The 13,985-nt window shown below is 25.6% G+C and overlaps 1 protein-coding gene across 1 annotated transcript in view; it reads right to left on the bottom strand.

Annotated features, from left to right (window-relative positions):
* The window catches only part of LOC113387635 (teneurin-a-like), a 186,849-nt gene that overhangs the window by 88,390 nt on the left and 84,474 nt on the right, over nt 1-13,985 (bottom strand). Inside the window, 2 exon segments of the mRNA XM_026624990.1 lie at nt 6,507-6,653; nt 12,570-12,755. Of these exon segments, the coding sequence (XP_026480775.1) occupies nt 6,507-6,653; nt 12,570-12,755 (333 nt within the window).

The raw sequence follows: 13,985 nt of genomic DNA, 5'->3' as shown, positions 1-13,985 counted from the left end.
AAAAATTAACATTCACCATTTAATGTTTGATTATTAATAGTTCATTTAGATTGGCTATTTAAAAAATATATAATGAAAAAAATAGTATTATATAGTGTACAGTCGAATGTGATTATTATGAAGATCCCACAAGTGCCAGTGTTAATAAATATTATATAAAAATTGTTATATTAAATTAAAATGAGCAGGTTGTGAACGATTGATTTATTTGAGACTAATAAGTAAAAAAAACTTATCACAGCTCAATAAGTTTATTTCATAAATCAACAAGATATGTAAATACGATACATATCCTAATGTCCAAAATGCAACAAAAAGTTTATTATCGTATTGTAACGCTTAATAACTTCGTAAGAGAACGGAAAAATTAACATTCACGATTCGATACAATATTCGATTATTATGAGTTCATTCAGATTGACTATTTAAATAAAATATAATGAAAAAATATTATTATATAGTGTACAGTCGAATGTGATTATAAAGATCCCATAAGTGCCAGTGTTAATAAATAATATTAGAGGTAACATTAAAAGTTGATTCAAAAGACGATGGGGCAATTTGACTCTGATAAGATATTGTGAGTTTTCTAATCAATTCCGTTTAATTTTTGTGTGCGATACGTTGAAATCAGTTAATCATAAAGTTAATAAAAGGTCAAAATATAGAATATCCAAGCCAACATTAGTATCAAAAAAGGTCAAAATATAGAATATCCAACATCAAAACCAAAGCAGTATCAAAAAAAAAGAATATATATGTTTAATATTGGAAAAATCATGTTAAAACATCTGAAAAAGATTGCGTGGAAGTTTATTCAAGAAATAAAACAAAACGTATAATATTATGCAGGTGTTAGGTAAAGACAAGATAACAAAGGCACAAAAAAGTAAGACAATCAGAGATAAAAAATTATTGACAAAATTGAGGTTACCGGTACTAAAAAAGGTGCACATTGAAGTAGACAAGGTTAAAAAAATGACAAAAATATTGCCTAAAATGAGAAATTATGTAAATCTATAAAATATATTGCTCTGTATAGGGCTAAGAATTTCCGTTAGCCAGAGAAAGTAAATCGTTTATTATCGTATTGCAAAGCCCTATAACTTGGTAAGAAAATGGAAAAATTAACATTCACCATTTAATATTTGATTATTAAGAGTCCATTCAGATTAACTATTTAAAAAATATATAATGAAAAAATAGTATTATATAGTTGTACAGTCGAATGTTATTATAAAGATCCCATAAGTGCCAGTGTTAATAAATAATATTAGAGGTAACATTAAAAGTTGATTCAAAAGAGACGATGGGGCAATTTGACTCTGATAAGATATTGCGAGTTTTCTAATCAATTCCGTTTAATTTTTGTGTGCGATATGTTGAAATCAGTTAATCATAAAGTTAATAAAAGGTCAAAATATAGAATATCCAAGCCAACATTAATATCAAAAAAGGTCAAAATATAGAATATCCAGAGCAACATCAAAACCAGAGCAGTATCAAAAAAAATAATATATATGTTTAATATTGGAAAAATCATGTTAAAACAGCTGATAAAGATTGCGTGGAAGTTTATTGAAGAAATAAAACAAAACGTATAATATTACGCAGGAGATAGGTAAAGACAAGGTAACAAAAGCACAAAAAAGTACGACGATGAGAGATAAAAAATTATTGACGAAATTGAGGTTACCAATACTAAAAAAAGGTGCAGATTGAAATAGATAAGGTTAAAAAAATGACAAAAATATTGCCTAAAATGAGAAATTATGTAAACCTATAAAATAAATTGCTCTGTATAGGGCTAAGAATCTCCGTTAGCCAGTGAAAGTAGGCTTTCAGGAAGATAAATAGAGAATCACATCGTCTAGCGTATTTACAATAGTGGTTGTAATCACACACATATATGTGCGTGTGTGTGTAACAATATACTAGAGAACGAAAATAAGTCCGGAATACTATATTCTATAGATATAATAGTAATATCATTCAATATATAAAAAAGTAGAATTTCTTGGAAAAATCATTTTGTTACAATCTGAAAGCAAAATGATCTAAATGTGGTCACGATGAATCGCAAAAATTGCATTTACAATTACACAAAAGGTAATTAAAAACAGGAAAATTGATATGTACATACTTTTAAAAAACATGTTCCGCCTATGTATATAATAAAATAGCTAAGAAATTACTGCCAAATTATAGGATTGTATAATTTTAAACGAGGATCAAATAACAAATTTGAGAAATTTTTTGAAGACAAACGTGAATGTTGTTAAATGTATATGATCTAGAAGACATTCTTCAATATATATTTTAATAAGTGATAAAAATATAAAAACGTAATGCTTGAATAAATACAAGAAAAAATGACCAAAAGAGGTATTTAAAAAAAAACAGATTTATAGCCAAAAATTATTAATTTGTTAAATTATATTTAATGATCTAGAGAAAACATTCTTCAATATATATTTTTAGAAGTGATACAAATATAAAAACGTGATGCTAGAAATACAAGGAAAAGTCAAAGGTATTTGAAAATTAAACAGATTTATATAGATGGCCAAAAATTATTAATTTGTTAAATTATTTAATAATAATTTACATAATCAGACATTTATAGTAATTTTTTAACTTGTAAATTGTTGGTCACTAGAAGTTATCTGGTGTTTTTTCGCTATCACTTTAAAATTCACCAATTTATTTAATCTGAATTGTGCAACACTTTTAAAAGTATTTATGATTTAACAATAATTTTTCAATGATTTTATTACGAGAAGTGAATTTATGGATTCAATATTTAAAACAAAGTGGAAGGCTATAAATGAAAATATTATTCTCCTATTATATAAAATAAATTACTTCTCAAAAAATGCGAACTTCAGCATAAGGAAACAATTTTTTTGTTAGGGGGCGTCCACTAATCACGTGAGCGAGTTTTTAAGGATTTTTGGATTCCCCCCTCCTCTTGATGATACATGGTTATATTCAAAATTACCTCCCCTCCCCCACCGAACATCAAGTGTATTTACAGTTACGTGATAAAACTGAAATAAAATTTTTGATTTTTTTTTGAAACAAATGATAATAGCAATAGAAGCCACTAGCAGTGCGGTAAAATATTGATTTATTTCATTTTAGTATTATTATGTTGGCATATTTTTAAAGATAATAGAATCAAATATACTTGGCATATATTTCCTCATGGGAAGGGAAACGAACAATGAGATCTGATTAAAAAACTGATCAAAAATACTTAATCGGTCATGACATGTTCTATTAGAACATACCTAAAATATAATAGATGTCATTTGAATGCACATTTGAATTAAATGTAACTCAACGCTCATAGCAAGATTTTAACAGGAGAATTGTTTGAGAATTCTAAAACATGTTGAAGAATTCTGAAATACTCAAAATTGATTAAAATATAATGCTTTACCAATTTCAGTATGATTATTTTGATTGATATTAATAATTTTAAAATATTGAAAGCATGTATTTAATCAATGAATATAAAACAGAGAATATGTATTTGAATTTTCAAAAACTTTTATTTAAATTGTGATACTGGAGTAGATACTGGAATCAAAAATTGAAAATTTCATTCTAGAAATAAACAGTAGAAACAGAAACATTCTTAGCGCATGTGTACAAACGTTCGTTAAATTTATAACACAAATTAAATTTAGTATTGTTTATTCAATAGTTTTAACTAACAGTCTCTAAAATTATTCAATAAAGGGAATAAAAAATAGGCAAAAATAATAATTAAGATTTAAAAATCTCATATTCGTAATAAAATATTATGTGCCTCAAATTGATAAAAATAATGTGCAGTACAGTAAAAACTACCTGCAATAAAAATAATTATTAAAAATCGAAATTATTTTTTAAATACATCCCCCCATTAGATATAAAAGCTATTAAATTAGGCATAAACATTTTCATTGAACATTCATATATGTAACCAGTAAAATTGGAAAGCTAAACCGAATAAGTAAAATTTTAGCTGGACAATATTTGAACAAGTAAAATCAATAGCTGAAACTCTTATTTGTTTCTTCCTAATAAAGAAATAATACAAGTCCGATATAAAACAATAAAGAGTAAATTTACATTAGCAATAATATAAAAAGTTGTTGTAAACTAATTGTAAGTTCAAATAGTACCTTCTCAAGTTTTAATATTTGTATTGCATAAATTCCTAATAAAAAGTGCAATAAAAAAGAAACATTTCGCAATAATTGTTTTCACATAGTATGTAGTTTTTGATAAAAAAAATATATATAAAAAAGACAATGCTTGAATTTTGATTGATTTGTGTTATTTAATTGACTCTATAAATTAAAAGTATACGAAAATCAAAACATAATTAAATTTTTAAAATTAAAACTAAGTTATCAAAAATAGAATAGTCATGTATTCTGATTGCTATTGAAAATAAAAATTAAAAAAAAAAAAAAAGTTATCAAAAAATTGTAGGATCGAAAAAAAACTTCAGGTAAACTCTCAAATAATTAATTATATAATTACAGCCCATTATAACTGATATAAATAAACTGGTAGAAAAAGCTACAATGATTATTGTAATAAATTGAGTTATTTAAGAATACATCATAGGTTTTTTCTCGTAAGCCATAAAAGTATTAAAAATATCAAAAAAGAATCATAACGGTTGGCAAAAATCACAGGAATTTGCTAACGACTACAGTGCAAATATTTAACAATAGGTATAGAATAATAGAATAAGCAAAAAATAAGAATGAGGAAATGTTATAAATAGAAAATAAGAATTTATGCAGAATTATGATAAAATTCCATTTTTCAAAATATTAAAAATAGAAATTATGCAGCAAATAGCGATGAACAAAATGTATGTTGTTATCAATTTGTAATAAAAGTAAGTATAGCGTAATGCAAAAACAAATTTTAAAAAATATATATTTATTCCCTTATTTTGCATTCAAATATGTGCTATTCAACAATTTCAACATTTTGAAGTTGTTAAAAATATAACGGTTCATTCTTGTGTTATTCGTCATGTATTTTTATATATTGATAACTGAAAGTGGAAATTGGCGGTGAAAGTCGTGCCATCATATACAGTTGTATATGAATTGTATCAAAAGTTTAACAGAGTTAAGTTAACAGAAACGAATTGTCCGCATTTTTATAACTTTCAAAGCCTGAGACCTATTGATCATATAAATGTATTTAAATTTTTGGCGATTTAGGCGTTTAAATATTGATAATTGTTTATAAAATTTGTAGGAAAATACGGTAAAATGGCATATATGGATAAAATGATAAAGTGGCTTTATTTAAAAATTGGCTTGTTTTATTAAGTTTTCGCGACTGTATAATATGAAAAAAGTTATAACAAATATCCGGTAAGATGTTCGGCGTCATTGTCACAGTCTTATACGTGTTAACAAAGTAACACAAAGACAAAGTTTATTTTAAGTATGCTAACGACGAAGAAATTTACAATATCTTTATATTATATCAAATTATTAAATGGAATTTAGTGATATAATAATAAATAATTACTTATTGTATGTAGCATTCGTACCTTATGTAATGTAAAGTCTAATGTATCTGTAAAAATTGTATTCAAGGGATAAAACCCTTAAGTCAAAAGCTTATATAAATAAAATTAACAAAAAGGTACTTATTGATAATCGTAATTCTTTCAATTAAAATCAATTAGCTTATGTCAGTTCTATCAGGTGTTTAATGGAATTATTTATATGTATTAAATACCGGACAAAATGACATACTTATACAATGGATAAAATGACATAGTACTATTTCGTAAACATTACAGGGCCAAAAAAAATTAAAATATGACAAAAGTGTTTGCTTTTAAATTCAACTCAGTATCAGATAAATAATTGCTAAAAACATATCAAAAGAACCACTGGTAAATCGAAGAGACTTGCATTTGTTGCAAAACCCTCTTTCCCGTTCTGAGTTTGGCAAAGATTAGATAAGTTACGAAAAATGACTTGTTCCCTTTGGGTTCATGACACATGTGCTTGTGCCCCAAAAAAGACGAAAGCATCTATTAGTGAACTATTTTATAAAAGATAAGCACCTCGGTATGTCCTTACCCTATATGCCATTTTGTCGGTACTATATGGACAAAATGGTTTTTGTAATAGATTGCATTTTCCTTATATATATATATATATATATATATATATATATATATATTAATATAGTTCCTATCCAATTAAAATACTATCTTACTAATAGTCAATGAACGAGAGAAAAGTTAAACTGATAATATCAATAAATAAATAAATGTCATTAAAAATGCAACACCATGTCATTTTGTACGTACTTCCCTATATTTAGGCTTAAAAAGCTAAGATATCAATTTTTAATTTGATGAGTATATTGTTGCTCGCGTATAAAAAATGCTATTTCATTCAGTTATACATATAGTTTAACGTTACTGAAAATTAAATTCCTAAAAATATATTTATATTTCATACCGTGATCGTTATCAATATTGTCGTTGCAATCCATTTCCAATGCAATCGAACAATCTTTTCCAGCCCATCCTTCAATGCACATGCAGCTGTATTCTCCATTGTTCAAGGTGCATTGGCCGTGTCTGCTGCAGGCATTTTCACATCCAGCTACAAATGAATTTCAATATTTAATAAAAAAAGTAATTAACTTAATCATAACAATTATTTTTTGGAAAAACATCAAAATATTTGGCCAAAACATCAAAACATAATTTGATATTTCAGTACATATTGTTTAGCTATTAAATTTTAAATTAAACTAAAGAAGTTTAGCCATAGTTAAACTAATAAATTTTAACATTTAATAAAATATTTAATTTAATTAACTTAATCATGATATTTATTTTTGGAAAAAAGGTCAAAACATTTGGGCAAGGCATCAAAACATATGATATTTCAGTACATATTGTTGACAAATTAAGTTTCAGCCATATTTTTAACTTTGATCAATAAAAATTGTGTAATATATGATGTAATACAATCACTTAACATATATAACATATTTTAGAGTGTAATACTCCAGGGTAAAAAACTAATTATGTAATACCCCAAGCTCAACAAACCCACAAAATGTAATTAACATAATTCTTTGAAATAATTTTTGAAATTAAATTTTTCAATAAAATATAATAAAAATTATTATAAAAAAAATCAAAATATAAATGTTTAATTAAAACAAATACATTTCTAATCTAAAATTTAAAATAATTTCAAATCTAAAATTTTAATTTAAAACTAAATCTGTTAAAAAATGATATTTCTAAAGCCGGCCACAACGTAACTGTGGGGTGTTTTTTGAGCAACTTGACAGACTGGTGCAAGCGAGTAGGCATAAGCACTTTTTGATTATTTTAATTGCGCAATCATTCAAGTCGGCAAGTTCATTCGTTGGCCGCGTGTGGCAGCACATATCCCGTTCTTATTTTACTTTGTAGCGAATTCTAAATACAAGTTTATGAAGTTATCGACAATTAAAAGTTATTAAATTAGCCCTCTGAACACTTTGAATTCTCTTCTGATGCTGTAAATATATAAATTAATAAAAATGATATATTTTTAGATTATGTCTTGACGTTTCTTAGTTGACATTTGTGATATGCTTGCGCAAATACTTGAACATAAAACTTGAGCCGTCTGTGGGCCACTGTGAAAATACGCCTGGTTGCGCATTCATTCAGTTGCGCATGCATACTGTTATGCATACCCCTGTGGCCGGCATAACAGATTTAGTTCTAAATAAAGGAATTTCTAACTTTAATTTATTCATATTCAGTTGAAAAAAAAATTGTTTGATCTTTCGATTTTTACGGGGAGTATATGAGAATCAACAGGGCATTGGTTTCGGATTTAAATAAAAACAAAAATGGTCATGACATTTCTATAGTTTTGTAATCAATAAATTTTAATACAAAATATATTATACGAATGGAAATTATCTTTTATAAATTGAAAATATCATTTACAGTATTGAAAAAATGTTAAACAAAAGCGTGATTTCAGTATCATTATGATGTTCACAAACAAATTATATTACATTGCAAGTATAGTTTCCCTCTAAATAAATAAAAATGAAGCAAATCATAAAAAAATTAAGCAATGAGTAAAATATAAACTTAAAAATCAATAATAAAAAATATATGATAATATTTGTTATTAAAATCATATTCAGTAGAAACAACTATGTCATTTTTTCACGTATATTCATAAATGAACAACTATACATAAATATGGCGAATTCAAAAGTGTTACCTGACGCGGCTTTTATTGTAAAAAAAACTATCAGTGGCAAAGGTTTAAGAAATATTAGTATTTGAATAACAAGTTTAATAAAAAATAATAAGTTTTTCTAGAAAATCAAATGTTATATAGAAGATAATATGTACATGTCATAAATTGTAGCAAAACAATAAAAAATGCAGGTAAAAGTTTTCTTAGAAAAAATGGTCATAAATTTAAAAAAAAAACGAGAAAGCTTATAAGGAAGTTGCATATGATAACAGCAATAATTGAATTCTATAATTGGGAATAACATGGTCTCTATATAGTTTCAACTTTTATAAAAATTGATTGAACTAGTGAAAAGCGTAGAAATAACAATTTTGGTAATATTAGTTATTTCATCACTTTTAGGTTTCTTGCTTTTGATATAAGTATATTTCAATTTATAGAGATACACAAATAGTTTAAAAACCACTAACGCAAGACACACTATAATAAACAAAAAACTAAGCAAAAAGAGTACATATATAAAAAACCTTTTTTGGAATGATGATTTGTAATAGACAAATAAAAAATATGAACAAATATATAGGGGAACATACACAAAAAATTAGATTTTAATGCAAGGTCCAAAAGATAACACATTCAATAAACTACTGACATATATTTTGAAATATAAGCCAATCAAAATTAAACAAACATTATCAAGCAAAATATGTGGTTAAATATAGAAAATTTGACGATAGCTATTGCATTTTCTCTTCTTATAAGGAAAACATACAATGTTCAAAAACAAATAAAATGTTCTCCTTCAAATATTTTTATATTATAATATTATAAAAATAAGATTATTATAAATTTATTAAAAAACTAACTAAAATGTTCTTAAATATTCGAATAAGATTCTTATAAAATCATTGTTACAAAAAAGTCATTACAACATTCCACAACCATTCAAATCGATTTTCATGTTTTATATTAATTGTATATTTAGTTATATATTAGTTATATTATATTTTCAAAGTGCAAAGCGTTTTATTAAAAACTAAAATTTGCATATTATGGGTATAAATATTAAAGTTTATTTCATCATCAAAAAACAAAAAATCGTGTAAATTTATTCATTCCTACACTTTTGTATTCAGCATTTAAATTAATAACCTTGAATTACCATATCAAATTTTTCCAAAGTGCCATATTATATCATTCTTTATTAATACAACTGTTATTGAGTATTCAATAACAATATATAACAGATTAGAACTTTTTGAAAAAATATGGAAAAATAATCAAAAAAAAGCTAAAAATTTGATCTGAAAGCTAAAGCATTGCATTTATTGTTTGAAGCGGATGAATAGTTGCATCCGATACACACAATACAATATAATGGAATCGTACAATGTTATTTTTTTTTTTTAATGTGATCGAGTATTAAAATTAAAAGCAGTTACAAAAAGGCCATATTTTCAATAACTGCAATTTACCATCAGACAGACACAGTGTTTACATTTCCATGCAAAATAGATTATTAATACATCAAACTATTATTTTAAAAAATGGGAATATATTATTATAAAAAAATCAATTCACTGTCATTCAAATCGATTCTTCATTTGTTATATTAGCATTTGCTTTATTTATTACAGTTGAATAATCATTAGAATAAAAATATTGTATTCTTCCAAAATGCAAAGCGACATTGAGTAATCCAAAAGTCGTGTATTATTGGTATATCTGTTACTGAATTTATTTCATAACGAAATCTAATAATTCAATAATCGTAAAAATATGTTCATTTCCACCCTTTTGCAAAATTTAAATTAATAAACTTGAATTAAAATATAATCTTCCAAATTGCTATTTAATATTCTTTCATAGCTTGATGCTGCTCATTGAATAAACTTAAATTTCATATTATATATATTAATATATCTTTTATTGAGTATTCATTCGAGCCATTTTGTAAATTTTTTTATAAAAAATGTGGAACATTTGAGTTAAAATTGTTCAAGAAAAAAATAATCTAAAAAACTAATTCAAAAGTAGAACTTCAAGATATTGCATTTGTTGTCGCATGGGTTGCTGCCTTTTATTGACATACACAATACAATGTAATGCAATTATTTTTTTTAATATTATCGAGTATTGATAATAAAAAAAACTGAAGAAGTTACAAAGAATTGATCCATACACAAATATATGCAATTTGCCTGCAGACACAGTATTATATATCAATTATATTATATACATATTGAAAACAGATTCTCATAAATTTAATATTGTAAAAAATATTTTTACAACATTCCAACTTCATCAAAATTCGAGTGGATTCTTCATTTTTAATATCTATGATATAGCAATGAGTAGAATAAAATGATAAAGGTCGCTCAAAATTCAATAATCTAAAAGTGTTATGTTAAAGATAGAAATTTCATTTCATAACAATCGTAAAACTATTCATTCCGAACTCTTTTGTGTACAACATTTAAATGAATAAATATGAATTAACGGATAAAATATAAGTCACATTTTTTCTACGCAGGCGTCGTATTCTCTATTAAAAATTAAGCAAAAATTGTGATCCAATTATTCAAAAAAAAAAAATTAATTGGAAAATCTGTATTTGAGGCATATGATAGTTATATCCATATTTAAATTAAAACCGGAAAGACTGTACAATAAAAACTATCTGCGATTTGCCAGAAGGCACAGTATTTTATATCTGAGCAAAAATATTAAGATTCATCTAAAAATTTTAAATTTTATTTCTTCAAAAAAATTGATATTGAAGAAGTGTCATTCAAATTAAGAAAAATTTGAATTGCTAATTTGATATAAAATAAAATTAGAACTAGAAGCAAGGTTAGAACAAAGAGAAGAATAAACATGTCAGTAGTAAACAAAAATTTGATAGTATAGGTTATATAAAAATTTTAAATTCCATTTCTTCAAAAAAATTGATATTGAAAAAGTGTCATTCAAATTAAGAAAAATTTGAATTGCTAATTTGATATAAAATAGAATTAGAACTAGAAGCAAGGTTAGAACAAAAAGAAGAATAAACATGCCAGTAGTAAACAAAAATTTGATAGTATAGGTTATATAAAATTTTTAAATTCCATATCTTCAAAAAAATTGATATTGAAAAAGTGTCATTCAAATTAAGAAAAATTTGAATTGCTAATTTGATATAAAATAGAATTAGAACTAGAAGCAAGGTTAGAACAAAAAGAAGAATAAACATGTTAGTAGTAAACAAAAATTTGATAGTATAGGTTATACAAAAATTTTAAATTCCATTTTTTCAAAAAAATTGATAGTGAAAAAGTGTCATTCAAATTAAGAAAACTTTGAATTGCTAATTTGATATAAAATAGAATTAGATGTAGTAGCATTTAAACAAATATTTAAAACATATTTTAAAGTTAAAATTTTAACTTTATTAATAGTAATGTTGTATATTTATTTGTGCAATATGGAACAAAATCGAAAAGTATGTGGATAAAAATCACCCCAAAAAAAGATATATCAGAATTGTTTGACGAAACACGCCTAACTTGTTTTGGCAATACTATAATAGACTGAGAAGAAAAAAGAATGGCCATTGGATAGTTTTTTCAAACGCAAAAACTGGTATAATGATAATAACTGGTATAATGATAACATATTTTAAAGTTAAAATTTTAACTTTATTAATAGTAATGTTATATATTTATTTGTGCAATATGGAACAAAGTCGAAAAATATGTGGATAAAAATCACGCCGAAAAGGATATATTAGAATTGTTTGACGAAACATGCCTAACTTGTTTTGGCAATACTATAATAGATTAAGAAAAAAAAATAATGGCCATTGAATAGTTTTTTTAAACGCAAAAACTGGTATAATGATAATTTAGTCATTTTTAATTCAGCAATTTGCTATGTTTAGGCAGAATATGTATTTGGTTTTAGCAATCAAGTCTCTAGTTTTGTTGTCAGCAAACACTGTGTTGGATTTTATTGCGCATCAATTTGATCTTAGCAATAAAGTTGCATTTATTCTTATTATCAAAAAACACTGTGCTGGATAGAATTGATTGCATTTCAATGTATTCATATAGAAAAAAATGCTTCGAGATATGAAAATTTCGACATACGAGCGTGGTTACGGAACGAATTAAGCTCTAAACGAGTGTATATAGCATAGTAAAGATAGTACAAGATATAGTAAAAGCTAGTAAAAAATATAAGAAAAATTTTTAGAGGTAGCTAAATGCCCCCTAAGTAAGCGAGGCCAATAAAAATCATTAAAGAAAAACTTACGTAGTGTGCAATGACGTCCATTCCATCCTTGAGAGCAAACGCAGGTTCCATTCTTACATTGACCATGCTCCGAGCATCGGTCATCGCAAGGTAGGAGGTCACATAAAGGACCTGCCCAACCTTGAACGCAGTTGCAACGACCTTGCTCACATGTACCATGAGGACCACAGTCAAGACTGCATATGGCTAAAAACAACACACGATTTATTAAAATTTAGTTGAAAGTTCATATCATATTATATATAGCATCTAATGCACCTATTTTTAGGTACGGAAATCAGCATGACGACGCTTTAAAAAGACTCATTCCATTTTTATCTATTAAAAACGCCATTTGTTAAAAACGCCAAAGCTTACAATGCGACAAAAAAAAAAGAAAATTTTTACAATTATGTGCATTATAAATAAATATAATTTGTTTTTATTCGTTAGTCGAAAATAATAGACAAATAGACAGATTGTAAAAGTCTCTAATAACAGCATGTTACTTAAAATCATGACTTTAAATCATTCAAAAAAAACGAAATAAATAAATTAAAAAAATCAAATTATACAAAATTAAATGAAACAAAAAAAACTAAAATACATATAAAAGATTAAAATGCATCAAGAGCAAGGCATTTGACAAAAAAATATTAACATTATATCTTTTATGAAATTAGTCTAATATGCATATTTTTTAACTTCCCGTAGGGTAAGTTATTGCAATGGGCCGAAAATCGGAATAGAAAATTTTTACATTTCTCGACGTTTTGAAGGTTTCTGAACGTTTTGGCATACCTCAGAAAAAATGGATGTGTGTGTGTGTGTGTGTGTATGTATGTATGGATACAAATTTCCAGTCACGTTTTAGGGCGCACGGATCAACCGATTTGAATGGTTCAAAAAACATTCGATTCCTATTGATAGGGATTTGAATGATCTAAAAAACATTCAATTAGTGATGATTGGGAGAAGTGTTTATTAGTTTTTGGCAAAGGCAGGCCCAGCCATTTCGAAGATACGGAGCTAAATATGTAAAAAATTGCAGTTTTTGAGAGAACTAAGCGTCCGATTTAAATGATTCAAAGAACTTTCTGCTTGTCTTAACAAAATAATTGATTTTTGAAAAAAAAATTTGTTCATTTTTTTTTTTTAGTTTTTTGTATATCGAAAATATTTCAGATTTTATTTTTAATTCTGACTATAGTTCTAATTCTACCTCTGCAATTCAGTTTATATAATTCTTATAAATATTAGACAATGTTACAATATTTATAATAATCTATTTGAAAACATTCAGTATTCCTCGAACATTTCGTTACGGTACGGGAAGTTCCAGCAATTTGCCTTAAGGCACAATGCCATAATTGCCTCAAGACAGAATTCCACTTACAGCTAGTTTAAGATATGATTGACACTTTTTGTTTTAGTGAC

This window comes from Ctenocephalides felis, unplaced genomic scaffold (assembly GCF_003426905.1).
Source record: "Ctenocephalides felis isolate EL2017-DRISC unplaced genomic scaffold, ASM342690v1 CF-g0.4_SCAFFOLD_03572, whole genome shotgun sequence".
Classification (NCBI taxonomy): domain Eukaryota; kingdom Metazoa; phylum Arthropoda; class Insecta; order Siphonaptera; family Pulicidae; genus Ctenocephalides; species Ctenocephalides felis.
Note: the sequence above shows the minus strand (reverse complement) of the source record. Positions and strands in the feature narration are given on the sequence as shown.